At 40.8% G+C, this 26,241-nt stretch overlaps 1 protein-coding gene across 1 annotated transcript in view; it reads left to right on the top strand.

Annotated features, from left to right (window-relative positions):
* Positions 1 to 3,015: 3,015 nt before the first annotated feature.
* The window catches only part of LOC104545665 (laminin subunit alpha-4-like), a gene marked incomplete at its 3' end in the record, with an annotated part of 57,067 nt that continues 33,841 nt past the window's right edge, over positions 3,016 to 26,241 (top strand). The window contains exons 1-2 of the mRNA XM_010190855.1: positions 3,016 to 3,342; positions 25,496 to 25,597. Of these exons, the coding sequence (XP_010189157.1) occupies positions 3,142 to 3,342; positions 25,496 to 25,597 (303 nt within the window). The remainder of the gene's footprint in view (positions 3,343 to 25,495; positions 25,598 to 26,241) is intronic.

Raw genomic sequence — 26,241 nt, forward strand, 5'->3', positions numbered from 1 at the left:
TTCTGTGATTCTGTGATTCTGTGATTATATGCAAGATTGCAGTAGCTTAACCTAAATTAAGTACACATGAATACATTGTTAAACTTTCTTTCACCATTCCTTCAATAAAAAGACTTTTTAAAAATCAATTAAATTGCCAGGTTTTAATAATTCAATTAATTTTAATTCCTTGAATTAATTAAATTGTCAAAACTACGAATCACACAACATAATGACTAGTATCTACCACTAGTCTCCAATACATCTTCTGGGTTATCCCCAGTCCTAAATTATACCCAAACCACATCACTAGATAGATGAAAAGACACAAAGAAAACTTATATGCTCTGGAAATTACCTTTTTGAAAGGAGTTTCTTTTATTCTGAAATTTTATTTACTGAAATTCTCCCAAAATTTTCTCAAAGGTATTGTTTTCTACATTGTTGCAATGCAATCCAGAAAAAAAAAGAAGGCACAATCACTTGTAGAAAAAAAACACTACACATTATTTTTGTTCCACTATAATTATTCTGCAGAGCCAAATCCATAACAGCTAATGACTTCCTAGGAACACTAAAGCTCACAGTACTAGGAAAACCCTCAAGAAGCCTTTTAATGCAGTCCTGTACCTTAAAAAAAATCACTTCTCAGATTTACCCTTTGACAACTTTCTCTGTTTGATGAGTACTGAACCAAGGATCTCCCAGATCTTCCTCTTACACCTATTGTCTTTAAAATTACATTAATTTTCTGCTTTTCAGCTTTTGTCTCGATATGTTCTTCCTGTGCTTAGATGTAGTCTTAGTTTTCACTTCCCATATATGTCTTAATTGAGCTTCAGGTCCAGAAAGAGCTTACAGTTTGGCCAAATCTTCTTGTCTTTCCTGTCTTTCTGATGTATGTCATTTCTTTACAGACCTACTTTCTTCAATTCCTTTTTTTGCTAGGCAAGAAAACTTTCATCCCAAATCTCTGACATTGTTAAAGACTGACTCCCAGAAATATGTGGACTTGATTTTCCTGTTCTTCCCATCCAAAGGTTTATGAACCTTAAGTAACTGTTCCCCAAGTTATCTTTCTCTGTCATTTTGTCAACAGTTCCTCCCTAATGCCTGGGAACAGATGCAGAAGATTCTCTGGTGGTTGCTTTTTTTAAAAAAAAAGTATCCAAAAAATTGACCACATATATTCTAGTAATTTGCTGCACAATTCACTGGGTTGTTATAAATCTCCATTGCCACCACAGGAGTGGTGATTCTGTCACTTACTGTCGAGATGTTTTATTCTCTTTCTTGCCCCTGCTTTAACGTTATATTTACACCTCAAACTTGTCCCTGTAGCAAGAGACATAGTGGGAACCTCATGCTGTCCCTGTCTGGGACATACCTGGTCTTCTGCTCCCCAAGCCTTCAAACCTGTTCCAGATCATTCTCAGGACTGACTTGAGCAGAAAAGTATGGAAAGGTCCTGGCAGCCCTCAATAACATCTCACCATCAGGCTCCTGGGAGAGCCTCCTCCATATGCCACCATAACAGTTACAGGCGTTTCCATTGCTATCAGGACAAAATTACCTGCAAGCACCATTGCTATCTTTTAGTTCCTCCCACAGACCTTGGTCCTGAACTTCATAGCCTTAGGTCTCACAGCTTCTCTTGTCAGGTCTTCTCTGACAGTGTAATACTTCATCCCATGGGCTTGAGTGGCCTTGTGTGCTTAGCTGCACCATTTCTGAATCAGGCAGAGTTCTTTGGTCGTTAACTTCTTTATAGTCCCTATGTGACATCTGTACAGCATTTATGGGCCCAAAGCTGTGCCTACATGTGTGTAGCAGTTAACAGATCACCAAAGCACTTTATTTTTCCCTTAATTTTCTATTGACGGCTTCCTTCATTCATAATATCTTCAATCAGATAGGAAAGGCTGGAGGGAGAGAGAAAGAAGGAATTCACTCCCAGAATGAAGTCAAATAAGCCAATTTCTGTTAAGATTTAAGAACAAAGCCTGACAGGTCAATGGTGCTACAAACCCCTACACACAGGATAGCTGAGGGACAGGGTGCTGACCACTTGGCTGGAACAGTGCACATATTACTATAATTATACCCTGACTTTGTTCCAAAACCTAGCAATGGTTACTGCATTGTCTTTCTGTGATTGTAGTCATAAAATTAAGTCAGATGTGGGTAAGATATTCAGCTCGCTTTCATACACACACTGCAAGCCTTGTTACCAGGGCCTCACAAAGCATCTCTTGAGAAAGGAATACAAGATGCTCTTTGTAAATAGAAGTTCATGAGTCTGAGGAATGAAGTCATTTTCCAAAATCACAGTGAACAATATTCTTTTTCACAAGCCAACCAGAAGCTGAGAGGTGGGCTTGAGGGAAAAGGTCTGAATGAAGCATGTTAGAGAAACCACTTAGCTCTATTAGCCCATGGCACAGCCAGGCTGTCTCCCTCCTCCTCCTCCTCCTCTTCCCACCCACAGCCTCCCCTCCCCCATGCCAAAAGAAAAGGTTGGTCTAGCAGGGTTTTTTAAATAAATTTGGCACCTTTCTGCCCTCCACTGAATTAACTGGAGATGTTTAAAAAAAAGCAGTCATGACAGCCAATGCTTTGTGTGGAGCGGTTGGATGAACTTGTCAGGGGGGTGGCGTTGGGGGAGAGGAAAGGGTGACCTCACTTTCTGAACAGCAAAGTTTGAGTGGGAGGGTCTGGACGCAAAAGGTAAAAAAGGGAATGATGTGAACATGTGAAGGAAGCCAGAGCACTGAGCAGAGCGTCAGTCTGTATCCTGACAGGGGGAGATAAGGTGGCTGGGGAGCCAGCGGTGTTTTCCTGGAATACAGTCTCTGTTTGACACTCTCTACTTAAGCACTGCCCATCTGTATGTTATTGAGCTGGAGCCTCTGGGGAAAAAGAGGAGCCACAGGCACAGAGAGTGAACGAAGGAGGCAGCAAAAGCTCTTTTCTTCCCTTATTTTTTTTTTTTTTTTAAATAAGGATCTGGTTAGACTGCCTTGAAGTGCCACATCTGGAAACTGAATGCTGAAAGAAAGTTAAAATAACTGAGGCACCACTAAGTCAAGGGAGGCTGATTGCAGAAGAGGGTAAACAATTACTGAGACGCTAGAAGACCACTGCTGGATGTAAGGGGAGGAAATGGCTTTGATCTCCGCCTGGCCCCTTGTTTCTCCTGTATTATTCTTTTTGAGATGCTTCTCCTCCAGCACAGCCTCGAGTGAGGGAGGCGTCTTTCTGTTTGACATTGAAGGTAGCTCAGCGGTCAGCGCGCAAGAAGCCACTGTTATCAGAGGGCAGCAGCAGGCAGTAGCTACTGGAATTTGGGTGCCTTTTGCTGAGGTACAGTAACTTCCTTCTCTCTCTGGTGTCTGCACTTTTCTGCTTTCATCTGTCTGTCCTGAAGCTCTCATCTGGTTAACGTTAGCTTAATCATTCGATCCTTAAAGCGATACCAGAGGATTTTCTCCTTTTTTTTGTGGGGGGTCTGAGACGTTGCATTTCAGTACTGGCGAGATACAGTTCAGACTTCAAAATGTACACATGTCCTGCCTGCTGTGAGCAGACAGCTGCTGTACTTTGCAGTGAGGCTGGCTTAGCACGTCTGACTTTCCTGCCAACTTAACTAAACAGGCCTGTCCAAACAGAGCTATTTTACAAGGGTTAATTGTCACAACACTTTTCTACTTGCCTTGTTGTAGTTCTTGGAATTGTAATTCACCTAAACATCGAGAAAAAAATTTGGTGGCAAACAGTGTACTGTGGAAGTTCATGCTTTTGTCTCTGAATGCCACAATCTGAAGTTCCTTTTAGTGATGAGTGCAGGGAGAATAAATCAAACGCATGTAGGAAACTGCCTGCAGAGAAAACACCTGCAGAGATTTTAAGACTTTCAAAAAGTGTACGGTTGGGATTAGTGACAAATGAAATTAGAGAGATCTGAGAAGCAATTTGACAGTGGAAAATTTTCCTGCAACCCCTGCATTTTGGTATTGGTTGATACTCCTTATTCTAGCAAGGCTGCATTGGGAAAGGACTAGTCAAAAATACAGCTTGAGAAAACAATAAATTACTCCAGCATACACTGAGAGAGGGGGGCAGTAATGTCTCATGCGTGGGAGATGCAAAGTAGGAGGCAAATTGAGTTACATAAGGTCATGGAAAAAAAAAAGTTCTTCTAGCATGACATCCAAAAATGAGGTGAGATTAGCACAGCCGTGTCACTATGACAATATCAAGATTGCAGTCTCTGATATCCCAAGGCTAATTTTCCCCCTGCATTCCAATTGCCAGAATAAACAGCCATGTAAATAAGTGCACAAGCCCTTCAGACAGCCAGGGTTACTATGGGGCTGGGCAGAGCTTGCCCCACCACTGCAGTGGCTCCAAGCCTCTGGGGCAGCCTTGGGAAATGGCTGCCCATACTGCCAGGGACATGGTGCGAAACATGACCTGTGTGAGAAAACTGGAGGCTAAACCCTGCTCTGCTCAGCGTAGGGGCTCCCAGGAGCCATCCCAGGCTTGGACGGGCTCCATGATGTGGGATGCACGGCTCCTCTCCCCTGGCCTGGGATCAGCCCCAGGAAGCTGCGTTGCCACCTGTTGCTTACTACATGGAAAGTCCCTCAATGAAATGCCTGATTTAAGAGCCAGATGGGTTTTGTAGCTGATTTCACAGGATAATGGGCACAAGGGATTATTAGCCTTTCTCTATATGATTGTGTAGTATAGTTTCCCTAAAGACAGTCTGCACATTGCTTTACTTCAATATACTGTTGTTGTTCAAAATATTGACTTTACCTTAGGTAAGTGCTGTGATACATATTGGTCATTGCAGAGGAATAACACTTTAGTCTCCTTCACCCATTTCAATCCTCCCTGAAGTTTCATTTGTACATTCCAAACTAATAGACTCACTAACTGGTGTTTGCTCCAGACATTTACTTCAGCCCCTGCAATGGCAGCATTTAGACTCTGAATCCCATGTTGCGAATGCATGAGGCTGCCTACTATCATCACACCAAGGATGTAGGATGCTATGGTTTCATGAGGAAGGAGCCAGAATTTCAGAACTTTTTGCTAGCTACAGAATGACCTTACTACTGCATCTCAGGGCCCACCTCCATGGCAGTTTCCAAGGAGTCCCAGTAGGATGCTTTTTTTGGATAGGGCTGATGGCTCTGTAACAGTGAGAACCTGCTTACCCATTGATTCATGTAAGCACTTGGTAAAGGGACCAGGGGAACAAGCTTTAAGCCTGGAGGTTGATGTAGGGGCTAGAGAGAGAGATGGTGTGGTAGTCTCCCACCTAAGCAAGGAACTTTTCCCCCTCCCACAACCCACCTCCCCTCCCTCAGCCCCGGGAACAGGGTTTATCCCAGCAGGTTTGAATTAGCCTCTTTGGAAGCCCAAGTTCTTAACCCACTGCTCACAGTGAACCACAGAGTAAACTCCCTTACACAGTGTGGTTTGATTCAGCTCCTTCGTCTAAATATTGACTCAGGCCTACTGCTCTTCCCAGCAGACAGAAACCGAGCAGACAGAGCCCGTTAGTCACGTTGAATAGTGCCAAGTTATACAAAGGGGGCAGATCTGCCAGGAAGAGTTACAGGGCCCCGAATGATGTTTTCTGGTGGACTGTGGTGCCAGTGAGCCATGACGCAAAACACACCGCTGTAAAGCCAGAGCACAGATGAGGGCAGAAATGGTGTTTCAGTGTGTGGGGCAGGTGCTGGACGGTGTTTTTCTGATTCTGCTCTACACAAGTTCAGGAATCTGCAAGGTCTGAGACTGGTGGGATGTTCTTAAATCTTGGTAAGAGCTTGGTATTATGAACCTGTAGAAAAACAGGAGACCCCAATTCATGTAAACACATATTAGTGAGTATTTCTCAGTTTTCCACTTCTCTTCATTTTCAATGTTTGGCAACCCTAAACTCAGAAGAACTGGGAGAAGTGGTTCAAAAATTCAAATTAAACATTATTGTGGAGATTTTCTGTGCCTTGGATTTGAATGAAATCTTCTTGATGGCAGAGAGAAGGGGACTAACTACATTTTCCATGCTATGCTAACATGCTGTACCCACACACCCACAGAGTGGACCATGGATCTGAGTTGGACCTTAGGCAATACCTAGTAACTTGGTGCACTAGCTGTTAATCAAGATGTGATCCAGTGCACCTAATTTAGGCACACAAGCTGTGCCTAAATGTTTTCAATATGAATCAGGCACCGTCTTCAAGCATAAACCCAAATTCCCCATGCAGTAATGGAGACACTAGGTTTTTAAAACCTCTAATTCCTAGTGGTTTTCTGTGGAGGCCCTCAAAGGAGCCTCTTCCTCTATAAGAACTATATTAGGTATTCACTTCAGGTCAGTTTTATTAATCAGCTAAAGGCCGGGGCACAAAATGTAGATGTTTAAATTAACTGAACTAGATTCCACCCAGTGAAATGTCATGTTACCTGCATAATGAGCACTGGTAGTGACCATCATGAAATAATGTATCTAGCTCTCTGCCTGTTTCAAGAAAAATGCTTATAAATTGATTAAAAAATTATTCAGAAGAAGTTTCATGAGAAGGATAAGAGTGTTAGGAAAAAACTTTGAACTCACTGTGTAAGCACATACACAGACAACAAAAAATTTAATAATAAGAAATGAAGGTCTAATCATATGCAACAAATAGAAACTGAGGGTCACCCAGTTCAGACTACAAGTTAGTTACAACTTTTAATTTTAAAGGTAATTAAACACTGGAAAATGTATCTAGTTGTGCTGGATTGTCTATCAAAAGGCAGATCAATATGTGAAACACTCTGTCAAGTACTTTGTTGCTTGTGTGCTATTTAAGATGTTTAGGTTCCTTGGTTCACAAACACAGTAAGTGGATGCCTGGGAGATGTTACAGTGCTGAACCCTGATGTGTATGGGGAGAAAGTGAGAAGCAGAAGGAGAGTGAGCAGGAAGCCCTGGACCCAGCTCATCAGAGATGGCAGCAAGGGATTTAAAACTGACAGAAAAATATCAAATGAAAGCAAACAAGCAAGTGGCACACATCAGAAATCTTTGGTTCGGGGTTCCACTCATTAGCTTGGACACAGCAGAAGGAAAGGAGGTGGTGAAACACTTCCAGTTTTGGTGAGGCACAGAGTTAAAATTGAAAACCAGAAGTAACTTCTGAGAACAGTTATAACCTACTATCAAACACACGCCTTTAAAATAAGAGGTGGGTCATACATTACTATATGTGTCTGAAGCCTGCCACTGTCAGCATTTATGTTTGTAAATCCCACTGATATGATGTTTTTAATTATATAGGTGTAGATTTTGTTCCTCAGTAGGAAGACAGTTCCTTACAGAGTCTAAGGTGAGAATAAACAATGGTACAAGACTTCAAATACTAGAAAGTATGGCTAATGATTCCCTGTGATTCACATTGTGCAGTCATTCATTTTAATCTAAAATGAATGTGAAGTGATATCCAGAAAAAAGGCTCATTTCATTCTGATGTAAATGACTATGTGAGGTCAAGAAAATATCAAAAACACACCATTACAGGAGATGAGCATGTGAAGGATTAGTGGAAGAAAGGGAAGATACACATTCTGTGGAGACACTTGCCAAGCAAGAAAATACCATTTCAGATGTCCTCTATGGAAAGAAGAAGTGAAGCAAATAGTGAGAAAGAAAACAAACTAAACCAGGAAGAAGACAAAGGAGATGAAAAAATTAGAGCTAGAATGAGATAATCAAAAGCCTTAAGAGTAAAGACAAAAAACCTAAGTAGTTGGGACAGGGCAGCAAGCCAATTCCCGGGGTGAAGGAAGGCATGATATTGTTGGATGGATGGAAGATGATAACTGCTTCCAGCATCAGCGGTTTTGGCTCAGGGGAAAGGCAGAGAGGCAAACGAAGTCCTTTAAAGGAAACAATTATCAGAGTCAAGTCAAAATTAGTCATTTACTGTAAGAGAAAGTAAGAGGCAGAAGTTATCTGTTGGAGCTTACATGTTAAAATGACATGTTTAACAACCACTTTTTCTCACCTGACTTGACCAGCAGCTGATTATCTAAATTTTCAAGAGAAAGAAACAGTATTTGAGTTGTTTTCTTTCTGGTTCACTAAAGCAATTAGCACAAGACTTGTGACAAACTCGCCTCTCTAAAATGGCTCACATTAAATATACAAAAAGAGAGCAATCATAAGTCTCAGCCACTTGTTAACAAAGACTCAAACTAGCACCAAACTGCCTCTACCCTTTCCCTGTAAAGGTTGGAACAGAAAGTCTTGCAGACTGTTTAGAGAAACCACAGTTTGATCCTTACTTGTGGCATTAATCTGTTCAAAACAAACTAGCACTAAAAGAAGCAGCAGAAGACCTAATCCTGAGGTGTGAGCCAAAAAGGGTTTTAGCTTCACAGAAACCTTTATATTCTTTTAAGCTAATGGGAACTGCATCTACCTTTTTAAAAAAAAAAGCAGATCTTTAAATGAATTCATTTCAGACCCTCGAGATAATGTTAAGTTAACTCCCATAATGGGCAATTTGGATTTCTAGCTGCTGTTTTTTTCTGGTACAACAAGGTTATGTTCTGAGAAATGTCTATTAGTGGGGAGGAAGTTTTATTGCAGATGTTTGTGATTCCAGCTTAAGTTTCTCATCAAAGTTTTAATGAAAATCAGCTGCTTGGAGTGGAGCCACTAGACCTCAAACCTTTTAAATCATAGGAAGCTGTAGGAAATGGACGCACAGGACGGAGCAGATGGATAGTGGGAAATGTTCTCCATTTCAAGAAGGTGCATAAAGCACCCACCAGAACAATGCAATTTAAACTCCACTGCAGTGAGTTCCCACAGAGTTTTGGGCAAGTACCAGCAAAGTGCCCTCAAGCTTATTCAGGGCTGTGAAAACCAATAAAAGGCATTTCATGCCCACTCTTATTCATGACATGGGAAGCAAGGAAGGAATTAAAAGTCCAGTTTTTCCAGGGGGCATGAGAAGCAATAAAAGAATTGGTTTCTGAAGGAGAACTTGTCCTGATTTAAACTGATAACAATTAGAGCTCCTAGTGTTCAAGAGCTGTGTTAAATAGGTCTGGTTTCCTAGTATATATAACCAGCCACTGATAATTTACAATTTGCTTCTGAACTTAGATATCAAACACCAAAATATAGACACTCTTGGTTTTTATATTTTAATTGGTCCTCTTGAGCATTTGGATTTCATCCCAGTTCATTTTCAGACACCACCATGAGCTGGGGATGTTTGGGTTATGCATCCTAATGCAAGATTCAACAATTGCTGAATAGTACTGTATAAAAAGCTGTTATAGCTCCACAGTTTTTGAAATCTAATTCTTTGCCATTGAATGATCTCAAAGAGATATTCCTAACTGTCAGTCAGGATCCATACAATGTGTATTTGTCAATGCAAACAGAGATTGACTGAAATGCAGTAAATACGATCTGGCTTTGTCATATTGTGCATTTCTTTAGATACTGTGTTTGTTTTTGTAATAAATACTTCAGAAATATTAGAACACCTTTTCTTTTTCTTTTAAGACAAACCAGCAAGAAACAGTGCTAAAACCCCAGCACTCAAGAGTTACCAAGATACCTAGTATGAGCCAAAGAATAATAGAGGCTTGTGAAAAATATTTTAGAAATTACTATTCCAAGTTTACGAGACTGTAAGAAGAACTAAAATACTATTTTTTAAGTCATGACATATGGGAGCCAGGGAATATGGGAAGAACTGGCACACTTGAATGTCAATTTGAAACATAATTTACTAATTAGTGAATAAAAAGAATCTATCTGCATGGACAATTTCCACTACGATCTGTAAAAATAGCCATTTTAGCTAAAACTGTGAGGCTCTGAATCATTGTTTGACTCTGTCTTCCCAAGAAAAATGAATAAAAATGAACTCATTCAGCCTTTCATCGATGGTGTCAGGTGGAAGAAAAAGCACATGGAACCAGCATCTATACTGAATAATTTCTGGGCTGTACGGTACCCTGTTGCCATCGCATCCTGTTAATTTTGTATGAAAGCCCTTCTGGGCAGCAAGAGATAAGCAGACTTCCAGACTTCTTTTCTGCCAAGGCTAATGCAAGGCCAATATGTTCTAGGGTTTCCCACTGTTGTTTTCCAGTTCTAAGCCTGGATGATAGCCCATGGAGGGCCACAGAGAACTTGCTCTTCATGACGCCCTTATGCTGTGCTCCCCACTCCTGGCTCCAGGGACCCTTCCTTGAAAGCACTCTGTGGAAGAAAGCATGTTTCCGGAGACAATTTGCTCCAGCATAAAAAAAAAAAATAATTAAAAAATAAAGAGCTGGCAAGGCAAAACACAGCACAGCCTTTTCTACCCCAATAAAATCCTACATAGCAAGGTGCCCCAGAAAAGCTAACACAGCCTGGCTCATTGATGGTCAGCAAGGTCTCCAGAGCACCAGTACCTGGCATGGATCCAGGGGAAGGTGAGCAGATGTTGAAGGTCTAGACATGGTGTAAGGTCAGAAGGGATTTGTGTGCCACACTCAGCTTTTGGCAGGTTTGTGGTTTTCTGTGCCTCCCTGCTTCCCATCAATGGTGAGGATTGTCTGCAGAGGCTCAATAGAGTCTCTAAAGCACCAGCTAACTACTTTTAAGTCAGTTGGAAACAGGTGTTTGAGTGAGGGATTTTTGTGAAGGATGAGGAAAGAGATTGTTTTGGTTTTTTTTCTTCTCTTGATGCATGTATTCTTCCCCTACTTTAAGCCAGCAGGAAACTAAGTTCTTCAATATCAGACCATGCCTGTGATGAAACAAGCCATGGATCGAGGCAGTGAGAGATCAGGGCAAGTTATTCCTTCTCTTTAGCCCTCACTTTTCCTCTCTTCCTTCAGAGAACAATCTCTGCCCACCTCCAAGCTGGATGTAAGGCTTGTAGTACAAATCTAACTATGTTGAGCTTTCTCACTTCCTTCCCTCACATTTACAAGCACCAGCACCATCAAGGGGGAAATCCTATTTCTGAGAACAGCCCAAAAATATGACACCTTCCCATGGGTCGTCTCAAGCAGCTGCCTATTTCAGCCACAATTGGGCCACCCTTGGGAAGGAGAGATGATTGAAAGCTCTCTCTTTATCTTTCAAGTTTTTCACACCGTGGCTTGTGTTTCATGCTAACAGGCTTTAAAATTGCTGCCATGGCTATTGGTCACACAGATAACTGCATGTCTCTGCTGTGATTCCAACATTTCGAAGAGCTGCAAAATCAAACCAGGAAATCAAGGGGGGGGGGGAAATCACTGAAAAAGAGAAGTCAAAGGAAGCTTCAGATTTACCCTCTCCTTTTTAACAGTGTCCCATGAGCACAGTCATACCTGCTTTAAAGGCCACTTTTCCAATCCTTGAAAATTTTTGTATCCATCTGGAAATCTCTCAGGCAGTGCTGCAGTTTGTCAACTGATTATGTCTCACTTATCTGGGGGACTCAAGAGCAGAAAGTATGACTCAGAACCCCCATCTCATGTGAATGTTTTGTGGAGACTGGGTGGAGGGTGGTTAATAAGGAAACAATGCAGATTTAGCCTTTTTCCTGTAAATCGTCATCCTTGAATGAACCTGGCATTTTGTTTGGAAGAGGAAAATCAAATAGCTACCTTTCCAACTGCAGATTTTCTATTTCCAACAGTTAGCATGTGTAAGAGTAAGTTTTTTTACTTGGTAGCTGTAGTAATAAGTACATTAGAGCAGAGACTGGTATTAATCTCTAATCCTTAGCCAGTTTACAGACAGCTAAAACATTTTAGCCCTCCCCTTTTTGGAAAAGAATGCCTTTTAAGCAGAGGCTTTGTCTTTCCCACTGTATATGGAAAAAATGACTGTGTGCTTCTATGGAGAATGCCTAGCTGGGAAATGTTTATGTTGGATCCAACCCCATCTCTGTTGCTGAATGGCATTTTGTTTTCCACTCGGACTGGGGAAAGGGTAACAGTCTGGAAACATTTTCAACACAGGAAATTTTAAAAAATTAAATACAATTACTTAGTCAAGGTAATAGATAACGTTGTTGCTTTGCATAAATCCATCTGGCTTTCAGCTGGTTTTTGCAGGAGTCACCGTTACTGTGTCACTGTCACAAGGGAGGCATGCAAAAGTTCATGCAAGGAACAAGAATATAGAGTGACAGTGGGCTGAGGAGGGGGTTCCTTGTCATTTTTTCCCTGTTGTCTATGGTCTGCTTTGCTTAATGGTTTAGGAATTATCTACGTGCAATTACCATATTCACTCTCTCTCCGACTGCTAGCTCTACTATGCAAGAGGGAGGAATAGAGATATATTTTCTTCTGTATCTTCCCATCAGCACGATTTTACCTAGAATTGGAGCAAGTAGTTTCAGCCTTGCTAGTTCTAGTTTTAGCAAGCTCTGAGCTTTTTGTCTAAAACTTTGGGAAGATGGTTTCCATCAGCATCATAATCTGTGCTTTATTATAATCAGAAATAAACTTCTGTTTTGGAAGCTGATGAGTTGATAACTCCTCAGATGATATACAAATATTCCCAATTGTCAGGGGTAAGTCAGCAAATGAAGTTTTCAAATTAGGCTGTTACTAAGTTAGGGCCTTGTTCTGTCTTGCTTAAGGCAATCACAATTTTTTCAGTGAATTCTGAGGAGAGCTCAACCCTTCTGTATACATAATTGAGATTGAGATCTTACAGTGTGAGGTTGTTAACACAGCTGGGAAACAGTTGGAAAACCAGACTAAATTGAGTCGCCAGACATATTCTTTAGCAGCTGCAGACTGGGCAGACACAGTGTGCATGGCTCCAGACCAGCCACAGCCCTGTGCTCTCAGGTGGGAGCATCACTGGGGATGCTGACAAAAAGGGACAATATTGAGATCCATGCTCAGGGGATGACAGAAAGGACAATAGCAAGAGAAAATAAAGCTTCGTTTCTTTCATCACTCATTGAACAGTTCATTTACTAAAAAAGATTACAGATTCAAAACCAGTGTTGCTGCTTTATTTATTTTTTTATGCTTGAAAATTCAAACTACTGAACTTCACAGAAATACACCGCTGCAGATTTAATGAGCATTTCATATCACTTACCCAGAAAAACCCATTATTCTATTAATTTACCCAGATCTAAGGCAAATGCACCTAGTGAGGCTTTAATTGTAATTGAACCTATCTCAACTCAGAATTTAATTTAAAAAATAAGAATATGCAACAATATTGAGGGTTTTCGCTGAATTATTATTTCAGCAAGAAAGAATTTGCTTTTACATTTGGAAGATGAATAACAAAACAGAAAGCTTGTTATGGTGTAATAGACATAATTGCTTCAGTTTGTAATCTCATTAAATGTAATTAGAACTGAAATACCTGTCAAGATAAGTGGATAAAAAAAGATTACCAACATTGTGCCCAAAACTTCACCAATTTCTGGTTAATTCCTAATTTACAACATCAGTGGAGCACTGAAAGTAATAAATATTTCACAGTTAATAGTATCAGAAATTTAAGAGACCAGTACAGGAATTTAATGTACTACACCCAGGTGCTTATAATAAAGCTAACATGAATATTGATTTGGAGACTAAGTTAAAAAATGTGTTGCTCTCAGAAATGTTTACAATTTTAAAAATGAATTTGAAATTGCAAATTACTAATTTGCATGAGATTTCTGCCCTTGAAATGGTAAATACAATAGAGTGGCTTTTTGCATGCAGACAGTTCTCTAACAGCTGTAGTGTCCTATTAAATGGGGTAATTAACTGTCTAGCTATGATGTCACACACTGAATTCAGTTCTCCAGTAATAACAGTTAGAATGTGACCTTTCTAGTTCTGAAGAATTTGATACTGTAGACCAGAGGTAATGAAGGCTTACAGAAATTATAAATAGAGCTTAGGAGCCTAAGGGGAAACTGGTGAGCAATCTTATTTGTTTTTAGTTCTCTAGGTTTGTGAGGCTTCAACGCTCAGATAAATTTAACAAAAAACAATGGAGAATAAATAAAATTGCAGAGCAGATATCTGCTTTTGTCTGCATGTTATGGAGTAGCTCATGGTGTAGAGTAGGAGTTCTGTCCATCTCTATGATTACTTTGATGGTAGAGCATATCTGGCCAACTAACTAACTAACTCCTTTACTAACTTCTGAGAGTCTCATTCTCCAGAGAAAGACAAAGATCCCTCTGAAATATCACTTCACAGGGATTTATAGGTGCAAATACTAAGATAGTCTTGAATTTGCTATTACTAAAGGTCTAGGAATTCTAAATCCATTTATTTCTTCAAATGATAACCTGAGCTAGAGTAAAATATAACAGGTCTTAGAAAGGGCATCACTGGGGCATTTTATTTTTAAATTTAGTCATAGTTTAATATAGTGGTTGGAAGAACTCAGCAAGGTCCTCAGTAGCCAAGACCTGATCTAGGAATATGCACGTAGAAACTAAGAGAAATTAACAGAGCAGGTTAAAAGGGGAAGTTATCAGCAGAACTAATGTTATTTGTACCTTCAGTAAGAGCTCTAGCTCTTCATTGTTTCTTCAAGAAGAGGAAAATGATTTAATAATTGTATTTAACAAAAACAAATGTACTGAAAGATATTTTAACAAAACTTCTACATCAAATAGATTTTTCCATATTCATATCTTCTTTCTCATATGAATTGAAGAAAACAGATTTACCTTAAATATCTTAAATGCTCTCCTACAAATTTAGTGTCAACTTTTCATGTGAAATTTTAACACTGAAATGTAATTCTTTCTCTTTCTCCCTACTCTCTTTGACTAATCCTTTTCATATATCTGGTGTTCTTTGGCAGCAAATCCTTGTAGGTCACTCATAAAAGTTGTCCTCAAATACAAGAATGTGGTCTCAGAAAGGATGGAGGAAAAAAATGGGAAAGATGGCACAGTGCCAAGCAGTGCTGTGTAAATATGCAAATGGCTTTAAAGCATGGCTGTTTAACTGAGAGCCAAAAAAAATATTCTTTCAGCACTGGATTAAAAAGGCTGGAAGTTTTTTATATTCACTCTTTATATTCAATGCAGGCATCTGAAATGAGCAAATCATGACTACCAGAAATGTCTGCCCATGTGGAGATTTTCATTACTCCTGGTGCTTCTGACTATTTCTCTTAAAAAACGTGAAGTTGTTGACTTGTGTCACTGCGCTGGTATACACTGGGTACATCTGGACACTATCCCACACAACCAGTTCTAGGTGGCCCTGCTTGAGCAGAGGGATAGGACCAGATGACCTTCAGAGGTCCCTTCCAACCTCAACCATTTTGTGATTTTGTGAGACTATGGCCATTTTTCCATTTTACAGATAGAGAAACTGAGTGAAAGAGTTATGTTCATGGTCACACAAAAGATGAGCAGAAGAATGTGTCTTCTTGAGTCCCAATAACCTTATGAATGTAGTTAGGGACAGAAGAGCTCACACACAGAAATAAGGTGATGAATTTCTCATCTGTTCAGTGAGATTAGTTACTTTCACACAAGATAATGAAACTACTGTTGTTAGTAGATTAGAGGTGAAGGGTATGTCATGAAGTGCGTGAGTGACTAGAACCAGGTGCAGGGAAAGGCAAAGTGGAGAAGAGGAGTAGGAGGACAAATGGAAAGCAGGACAGGGAGGACATGAGCATGAGTAGAGAACAAGGCAACAGCAGAAAAGCTGTGGGAGCCAATGGTGGCAGGTGGAGATCCATAACCCATCAGTGTAATGTTCAGATGCTCCATTAATAGAAGCAGCCCAAGAGTAGTACAGAGGCCTCCCCCAAGAAGAGCCAATGAACAACCATCTCATCTGGTTTGCATTTACTGTAAGACTGTTTAAATGACATTCAAGCTTCGTTGCCAACAAGAGAGACATATAATATAGACAAGACTAAAAGGTAACCTATAAATAAAAACTAGAGTGAATGTGTGCTATAAATATAAACTGAGGAGCCATGGATTTAATCAATGCCTCACTATATATAAACGGACCTACTGAAACATGCTATCTGCAGCAAACCCCTCATTGCTACAAGTACTCACTATGCTTTTGAGGAAATTGTAACCAAACAAATCTCTATCTACGCAATTATTCTTTCACTTTTGGTAAATTCAAATCTATCCAAATCTTGGAGACACGAGAGCCAGCAGAAATTGATAAGCAAATGATCTGCAATTATACAGTTATGATTGTAAAAAGCTGCAGCTATATGAATGACAATTAAGACAATACTGGAGCTGCCATCAAATTCCTTCACGCTTCCTGGATGAATAGAACATTGACTGAATGAGAAGTGAGATGGGGATAAAAGTTTTTGTCAGTTTGTCACCTGCTAGAAGTAGGGCTCCATCTCCATAACTTAAAGGCATGTCCATGTAGACCATTCAAACCAGAGCATTAATTAATAAACTCCCTATCAGTCTGGTAAACTCAGTCTCTAATAGGCCCAGTGCAGTTGCCTATGCATTCAGAAAAGGGAGAAATGCATGCAGGTTTTCCTGTCTGCTGACCCTACACAGTAAGTGCTGTTCATAGGTTTTCTAGTAAACATGTGAGTCCACTCAGTTTGAGGTAAGCAACCAGCATGGCTGAGTCATCACCAGGGTCCTGCAGAGCGAACATAGCCATATAATTTCCCCCTATTTAACCCTTGTCCATCCTCATGTACACGCACACTTTTGAGATCCCTTGCAGTCACAAGGTACTCCCAAATGCTATACATGCTGAACACTCGAGCCCAAATGTAACCTCCAGCAGTTAAGCACCTTTTCCGTAGTCAATAAAGTGCATGGTGGCTGTGTAAGAGGGCAAAGAGCCCAGAGCTCCTGAGTGCACTGCTCACCAGTAGCATGAGCTGGCACCGAGCTGCAGTTGCACACAGTATGTACTGTACTTTTGCTGGATTTTATGTTTTCGCAACTATGGAAAGAGGATTGTCCTGCAGGTCACCAAGGGCAGGAAGGTCAGGACAGTGGGGCACAGTGCTATTGCAGCTCTTTTTGTTTGCATAAAGTTTCCCAGCAGACTGAAGAAGAACTAAATCTTCGTGTCTGTACTTATGAAAAACACATCTTTGACCTGAAGGAATTTGAAACGTCTGTTGCTTTGCTCCCAGGGAGCAAGAAATGGTCAAATGTCCATCAGTCTAGAACTGGCAGTCTGGATTTTAAAAGTCCATGTTTAAACATACTGGAAGTCAATTACATCCTGAGCTGAAAAGCAGGTGTAGAAGTCATGTTGGTGCCCTCAGTACTTTCTTACTGAATGAAACACCAGAAGCAGTCTCAAATATCTGACCGAGGTACAAAAGATTGCTTTCTAGTTAATGCTTTCCAAGCATGATAACCCATATAATTTGTGCCTACCCAGAGTGGTTTTAAGCTAGGATGTCCATGGAGTCACTCACTTTGTTTATTTACACCCAAGTTTGGCAAAGCAAAATGTGTATCTTTTGAAGGGGACCAGAAGCTGTCCTTAGAATGGGGCCGTGCTCCTTTCTATGCTAGATCTAAGCTGCGTAGTTATTCAGGGATTTTTACTCAAGTGAGCAGCTCTGCAGATTGTCAAAGTCGCTCATAGCATCACAGTTCTTCTTCCCAGCTGTATCTGCAGTGTTTAATTGCAGCTGGAGCCAGGAAAGAACACGACAGCACTAACATGATGGCAGGATCAGTTTTGTTCTGTAAAACGGGATACTAACATGTGTTAGAGCTAGAGTCACTGTTTGCAGTGAGCATCAAGTATTTTGGATGACAGTACAAAATCTTAATAATAATTTCCTACACATTTCTTCCCTAAATATGTTATATGTTGTTCAAAGCTAAAAAGTTGAAGCAGGACTGAGCTACTAGCAGCAATAAAATCATTTTCCAATTGTAAATGTCCAGCAGTATTTTAAAACTCTTCCTAAGAATTATAGCTTTACTAAAGGTACGAGCATATATATATACTTTCTCTCGCCCAAAGAAGAAAAACGTATCTCAGAGATGGGCTGAATAGATTGTTTCCAGATTTTTGTATGCATAAGTATTCAGTGGGAAAGGTGGCACCAGTGTAGGGTGATATAATACAGCTCCCTTGGAGAGTGACTTCTAAATATCAGAGGAGACAAAGGGAAATATCCTATGATCATGCTCTGAACTGGAACCAACCCAACTCAAATGTAGAAAGAGAATCGCTTGGGACTGCAGACACCAAGGTTTCCTTTAGATGCATTCACTTTCTCTACCTGAAGATACCGACTGGTGGGACAGACTGTCAGAATCCTTTGCACTTCTCCAAAGGCACAGGGTGTCCAGTGGTTTGGACAGATCATAGCAGCTGCAACATGGACAGTTCCACACAGCACAGCACACCTGATATGTGCAATAGATTTCTTCTCCTCAGGCTTTGTATGCTGTACAGGCACCTATACACCAGCTAGCCCTCTGAGCCCCTCTTCACAGTCAGTAGAGAGCAACAGGCACAGCTGACCTACTTTAGACACATTTTAGTACAGAAGGAATTAAACCATACAGAAAGTGTCTAGCTGGCTTCTTCCCATGTGGATGTCTCCATGTTGATAACTCCCAGCCTGCTGTGGTTTGGGCTTCCTACAGACACACTCCCACTGCCCAGCTGTGGGGGCTGCTGGCCAGAATGCCCCTGCACTAGCACAGCCACAGGTGTGTTTGCACAGCACTGCACCTGGGGCATGGAGGTCCTCTGGGTTTCAGCCTAGGACTGTCTTCATGGCTGACATAGACGTATCAGGTGGGACTTGCTGAATGCTGAAAATTTGGCATGCTTTCTGTGAGCACTTGGCTGGAGATTGAGCATATCTGAACGTAAAGACCTTATTGTAGGTGACAAACACCAGGAATCTCTTCAGAAAAGAGTTCTATCTATTCTGAGGAAACCAGAGACATTGGAAGCACATAAAATGTACAGTAAAGGAATGATTTCTCAGACTTTTTTGTCAAATGTTCTTATTTCTAATAAATAATTACATAAATGAAAGTATGGGAGATATTCACATAGGAAAACATCTTTTTTTTTAGGAAGGGCAGAAGGCTATTTATCTCAAGTTGGCTTAAGCAAACAATCTTCAAAAAGGCCTCAGAACTGTGGCTGCCAATTCCAAATACTGCTCTTAAAAAAAATAAACAAAAGCAAGCATGTTTGAGCTAGGTTTGGAAACATCTCCAGGGAGCAGAGGGCTGTTGTTTCCATGGCAATGCCATGCACTTCCAGGAGATTGGTCTCTTTTTTAGACACATGGATTTTTAAGTGGATGGAGGATAATTAGATTATTCACTAACTCTTGCATAGCAAAATATGGGAGAGTTTCAGGGATTTAGTATTATGTTAAGTCCTAAACTTCTGTTTCGCAAAACCGTAACTTCCAGAAAAACATTACGCCTTGAGGTGAAGCTGTCAAGAAGGAACATTGCTCCACTCAGTTTGTCTGATTGTTTTCATCAATGGACTAGAAACTTGGCCTTATTTACTCATGTGTCCTACTTTGACAAGTATCTATGTCTGATCTATGATGCCTTTTATATCAGAGGAGCAACATCTTTCTCTTTTCTTTTCCCTGGGCTCAGAGGTGAAACTTGATAATGTTCAAGTAGAGTTTACATTCTTTTTTTCTCCTTTTCTTTCACTCTGTAAGAGACAGTGGGGACTTCTGAGGGTCCCACAGTTCTGAAACTGTTGATCAATCTATGTCAAGTGAAAAATATTATTATGCAAATTATTCATAATATGTGTCACAGTTGTCCACAGAAGTTTCAACTGAGAGATAGACTTCACAGTTCTCAGACTAAGACTCTCGCTCAAGTCTATGTCTTTTGACAATATTTTTACCACCTTTACAGAACAGGTCAGATTGCAGAAAAAAATGAAAAGTCAAATGCACAAAAATCTTTTCAAAATGAAACTATATGCCCAGTGAACTTGCTACACCATCAAGATAAACAGGTGAACAAGCTGTGGTATGCCAGCTTAGCAAGAGGTAATTATCTATGTATCACAGAATCACAGAATATTAGGAGTTGGAAGGGACCTCGAAAGATCATCCAGTCCAAACCCCTGCCAGAGCAGGATCACCTAGAGTAGGTTGCACAAGAACGCGTCCAGGCAGGTTTTGAATGTCTCCAGAGAAGGAGACTCCACAACCTCTCTCAGCAGCCTGGTCCAGTGCTCTGTGACCCTCACAGTAACAAAGTTTTTCCTCATGTTCAGGTTGAACCTCCTATGCTCCAGCTTGCTCTCATTTCCCCTTTTCCTATCATTGGACATCACAGAGAAGAGCCTGGCTCCTTCCTTCTGACACTCGCCCTTTACAAAGCCATATTGACCATCACCAGATGGCAGATAACAAGAATTAATTTAATTCTCTTCCAGTGAAGGCTAAAAGAGCATGATAAGGGCTTGGGTAACATACCATAAATTATGCTGCAGTCATTTATCAATCCTGTTGGCATATGAATAAGTTATGTGTGGAAGCTACCAGAAACTAAAAAAAAATGTGCACTTTTTCCTCTTGACATCAAAAATCCACCTTCTACACAAAGTACAGATGCTTATGACGCAGGATAGAACTTCTTTGTATTTTTGCAGATAGATTTTGGATATTAAGTTAATTAAGTTAATTTTCATCTCATCACAAGCCCAGGAGTTACAGGATTCAGCTGTGGCCAGGCTGCACTCACTTGTGCTATCCTGAACAGACCTTTGAAGTGAGAATTTACTAAGTAATACCATAGTGTTTGATCTTTGCCTTCATGTCTAAATACCCATGCAGTCCACTGAGGATCTTTCTCAGACTTGGAAGGAAGCACACGTTTTGACTCTATGCAGAGCAGCAAAGAGCATAACACTGCTCACCAGCTACAACCACGTTTCGGCTGACACAGCTTAGCAGTGGCTTGGCGGCTGATGTGCTGTGACTGCTACCTTGAGTGCTGTCCTTCAGATTCAGTTCCCCACATGCAGCAGCCATCTCTCCTCTTACAATGGTCCTGGAGGCAAGCACGGTCTTTTTATTCTGGGTTTGTTTTGGATCAAATGTAATGAGATTCCTGGTCCAAGACTGGTAGGCATGAGTATAAGGAATATAACCATTTATAACCATTTAACCCCAAATCCACATTCCTTCGTGTACCCCAGCACTCAAGAGAAAACTCTGGAAATAACAAACACTGGTGTGGATCCAAGGGAGCTTTTTATTGTGGAAGAAAGAGTCGCTTTGTGCTTTTATAAATTCACAGGAAAGTCACAAGTTTCAATTCTAACTAAAGAAATATGCCATGTTTTCTTACTGTTAGATGAAAGAGTCAAAGGCTACATCTGAATTACTGAATAAAGCAGTGTGGGGACCTCCTAGTCAAGTAGCATCACACAGACCATGTCCATGTGCTGAAGCTTTCTCCATGTTTGCCCAGAAAAGAGCAGTCCCATACAGACTGCCTTGTGGGAACACATCCTAACAGATGCCATGTTTTAAGCTGTACCTGGATGTTTTCAGGAAAAGCACAGTCTGTGAAAGAGCAAAAATCAAGGCAGAAAATAAACTGTCAGTCAGCATGGATGATCATAAGCCAGTGCCTGACACTGGCTGATGGACATGGATGATGATGGATTATCATGATGAACATGGATGATCATAAGACAGTGACTTGCCATTCCTCAGTTGACTGGTGCAGATGTAACCACAGAGAACACTCTGTGTGTGTTACCAGCACTGCACTCTTCTTTTGGGAAAGGCAAGCCAGAAGAGGCAGGGTTCCAGCAAACAAACCTACTCTGTCATGGCCACACAACTGCTGGTCGCTGGCTGCAGGGTAGGAACAGGGACCTGATTCTACCCTCAGTTACACAGGCACAGATTTGGAGCAGCTGCAATGAAATCAGTGAAACTGCTTATGGGAGCAAACTCATACCCTGTGTATGTGGATTGTCTTCCACCTTCAGTCCCATGCCAGCAGAAGGGTCTGAAGAAACCGAATATGACTACAGGTTCCACAGTGCTTTCAGCGCTGCAGCTGGCTCTTGTTTATAAGAAATGTAGTAATTAAATCCAGATACAAAGGGGGAGGAAATAAATGCACCATGGATGTAAAGGATTTCAAGAGCTCAGCAAGATCCACATTAGATTGGACTTTTCAGCTTGAACAGAAACAAACACTGTCCCTTGGGCAAAAAAAAAATTCTAATAATTGTGAAGACATAATTGCTAGTGCAGACCTAGCATGTTGGCCTACTAATTGTCTTCACCATTCAGAAATAGAGAGTGGACGGAAATGTTCCTCACTCAATTGCCTACATAACAATTTTTCAGGAAGGGATCTCCATTTTGCTCCAGACCTGTTTGTGATTTGTGTGCAATTATTTTGTGCTCCCAGAACATTCAGCCATTTGAATCCCTCAATTAGCTCAACACTCTGACACTTCTTTTTATAAATAAGATTCTGGCTCACGCCCTGGCACAACTAACCGATCACTCCATTATCACTAGTAGGGCAAGGAGCAACAAAAATACATCAGAATAATAGAGTATGCCTGAGAAGACTTCTGAATCCAAAGGAAACAATCTGGATCCCATTTTCCCCTCATTCCCACTTCCCTCATAGCATTGATTGTCAATATCTCATTTCTGATTTAAATTGATGCAAGCCATGGCTTAAAAAACTGTATCAAAATAGTGAGCATCAGCAGCTTCTAAGTTTCTGTGATGAATTGAATAAAGTTGGGAAAAAAATTTTGCCAGAAAATACCCAGGTGACTTAGGACCCTGCATCTCATTTTCAAGAGGGTCTTTGACAGCGGGAATAGCAGAGACACCCAAAACTGAGGCAGATGTCTTGAGGAACTGAGAAGTATGTCTGCTAAGAACAGGGGGTAAACTGGTTCCCAGCAGACTTCAGCAAAGACTGTGCAACCCTGCCCCTACAGCTGGAAGCGGTGACATTGCACTGAATGGCACCTAACTTGCTACTGCTGGGCTAGTGGTCACTCATGGCTGCAATGCAGGCATACCCTCAGTTAAAGTATAAGGTGATGATCTTTATGGCTGACTGAAGGATTTGCATAGGCACCTTTGCACACACACATACATTTCCATTGTACAGCTTCACCATTGCAAGTTAAAAATTATTTTGCTTAGACCTGCAAAACCAAGAAAGCTTTTGGGCAAACACTAATGGACCAGCTAGGACCACTCACAAGTTGAGGGCCATCAGAGAATATAACATGCCTTAGATCTGTATGGCTGGAGAGAAATATTGCCAAGACAGACACTGGGATAAGAATCTGTTTCCAATTTAGAAAGTAGCTGTCTCCCTTCCACAGTGTGTGGCGTAATCATTCAGCTGAAACCTTTAGTCTGGTGGGAGTCAGTCCTTCAGCTCTGTGTTAAGACTAAACAACTGAAAGAAACAAGCAGTACAAATAGATAGTATTTCTGCTGTCCCAAAGTGGCTATGGTATGAAGGCTTTTCCTCCTAGGAGCTATTATATAAGAAAGTGTTTCCAAAGCAAACCAGATAAAATATTGTGTGTAAGAATGGTGAAGGCAACTGAGTTTTCCATTTATGTTCATCTCAGCTTCTCGGAGCTCTCTGGGATAAAACTGGATTAATGATTCATCTGCAAACCTCATTTTTAAAGCTCATTGTTAGTCATCTCGAAAGATACATTATTTTCTGAAGAAGCAGCTTAGCTGGCTGGATAGAAGTATCTCTCCAGTTTTGAGAATGGAAGCTAACATGCAGCTGGATCTCAGGATTGCTGGCTCTTGCTAGCCAGTGCTCCACAGCTACAACTACAGCACCATGCAGATGTACAAGTTCAGGTCCCAGAAGCAATACGGCCATAGCACTGTGCCAGGGTTAATTAGCCACAGCCACCAGCATGGATAGTTAGCAATACTATTCATAGGCTAGTTTTTGCAGCTAGAGGAGGTATCACTGTGCGGTGCTGCATTCAATATTGTAGACCTGCTGTTCATGTCATAGTTTACAGTGGGCATAAGAAGCAATGGGTAGGCCAGTGCAGAAAAAAAAACCTAAAAATCTTTTATTTCAGGGCAACCCAGGAAAACGAGGAAGAGGGACAGACAAAGGAAATCAAATTCTAATTAGATCAGTACAATATAAGAAGAAGTCATGTAAGATTATAGCCTTCTAATTCACTTGAACCTCCCACTTTTCCCACTTTTTGCAAGAGGAAGTGACCTCAAGAGCCACAGAATACACAAAATGTTGTACAGGCAGCCACAAAAATTATTCCAGGAGAGCTTGGCATATCTCAGGCTCTGACAGCCACAGTATAGTGTTTGTAAATGTGGTATATAATTTCCAGAGATCTAAATTACTTACTAGAGCCTTCACATCAGCTCTGCAACTACTTAAAAGAGTTAGACAAGTGTAAGAGATTTAGGATCCAAAAATTCATGAGTCGGCATGGATCTAACATAATATATGTGACACAGTGAGACCACACAGGGTGAGCAGGTGCTCCCTGAGTAACAGAGATTGCTCCTGACGTCAACCTGTGCAGGTCTCACCAGCTTTGCTTAATGAGGTAGAAGTTCCTCAGCGGAGAACAGGAATTTACACATAACATGCCAAATGAAAGCTATCCTCCTTCATTTTCTTTATATTTTCCAGTCTTAGAGGGGCATCTTAATAGCTTTGTTTGTGTGTCTGATTCCTTATTTTATTGCTCTAATTAGTATTTAAAAGAAGGTGATTTAGATATTTACAATCTTCTGATTAATTTTAGTAAGCTTTGGTAAGCTGTCAAAAGTACTAAATGTACAGCAGGCACAGCCACACATCTAAGAAATAACAGGAAAATTTTATCTTTCATGCAATCTCCTCCCACTTATATATTGTCACATGAAGAATAATTGAAGAACTGTAGTTCTTCTTGCCAGCCTCACAGACAGACAGACAGCCCAACTTTGGTAGCCTCTCACAGCAGCCAGATGGCTTTCATTCAGAAGGGTGCTGATCTTTCTAGATGTGTTTGTCTCCTCTAGGCTCTTCATCCAAAGCTCATCAAAGCCAGTACAAAGACTGCTTTTAGTAGGCTTCCTAAATCTTTTCTTTTTTTAAGTAAATGCTATTTATTTCCTATAAATAAACCTTCTTTACTAAATAAGGATCATAATTTCTAGTTAACTCATCTTCTAGTACAAAATGCAGGAAGAAGCTGCCAGCTCCTCACCCGCAGGCAAGCACCCACTGCTGGCCAGGGGCAGGACACAGGCAGGATAAATACTGTAAGGCAGAAAAAAGCAAGCACCAGGGCAGAGAGTGAAAGAACAGACTCGAGTTCAACAGCACGTGTGTGGTCTGCTGTGATGGGGTTGTGCAGTGTGCTCTGGGGAGACCTGGTGGTTGTAATTCTTGCTTTCCCCCGCCTCTCAGCCAAACCTAACTCTCTGAATGCATATGCATAGGAAATACTTTTTTTTTTTTCATTGCAGGGATGCCAAGAAGGATTTTATCGTGCCAGCTCAGGAAAATGCTCTCCTTGCAACTGTAATGGTAATGCAAACAGATGCCTAGATGGATCTGGAATCTGTGTGGTAAGGAATTCCTGTCTTCTCTGCTGGTCCCTCAGTGAATAACAGTACCTTTTTTAATAACACTACTTTTTTTTTTTTTAATGATAAGATGAACCTTTTCACCTTCTTTCACTCTTGCATGAGGCTTCACATGAAGGAAATATTTCCCAGGCAAATCCAAGAAACTGCGCACCATGGTCTGACTCCTCTATTAACACCAGTGCTCAATTTCAATACACAGCAAAAGCAGTGTGTGTATCACAGGAGCTTTTTGCTGAAGGGCAGTCAAAAGTAGGGCCAAGATCAATACATTAGCAAGATTATCCTAGCCAAATTTCATTCTCACTTATTTAAATTATCACCGTAGATTCAAAACACTTCCTGCATGCAGTATTTGTGAGAGCCAGTATGCTGGGGAAAGTTTTTAGACTATCAGAAATATGGAAAGAGTTTTGTATAACCCCAGAGAAAAATGTATAAATTCAAACACATTTGGTTCTCTCCTTTATGAATACTGTGCTGTATATCATATAAACAATTTACAGTGGTGAATGACCCCTGCAAGTGTATACACATATGTTATCCATAGTAATTTTGCTGCATGGAAAACTCCTGCTGTGAAGAAACAACATGAGGAGGCTGAAATAATATACTAAGGGAAGAGC

Source organism: Mesitornis unicolor, unplaced genomic scaffold (assembly GCF_000695765.1).
Source record: "Mesitornis unicolor isolate BGI_N332 unplaced genomic scaffold, ASM69576v1 scaffold8058, whole genome shotgun sequence".
Taxonomy (NCBI): Eukaryota; Metazoa; Chordata; class Aves; order Mesitornithiformes; family Mesitornithidae; genus Mesitornis; species Mesitornis unicolor.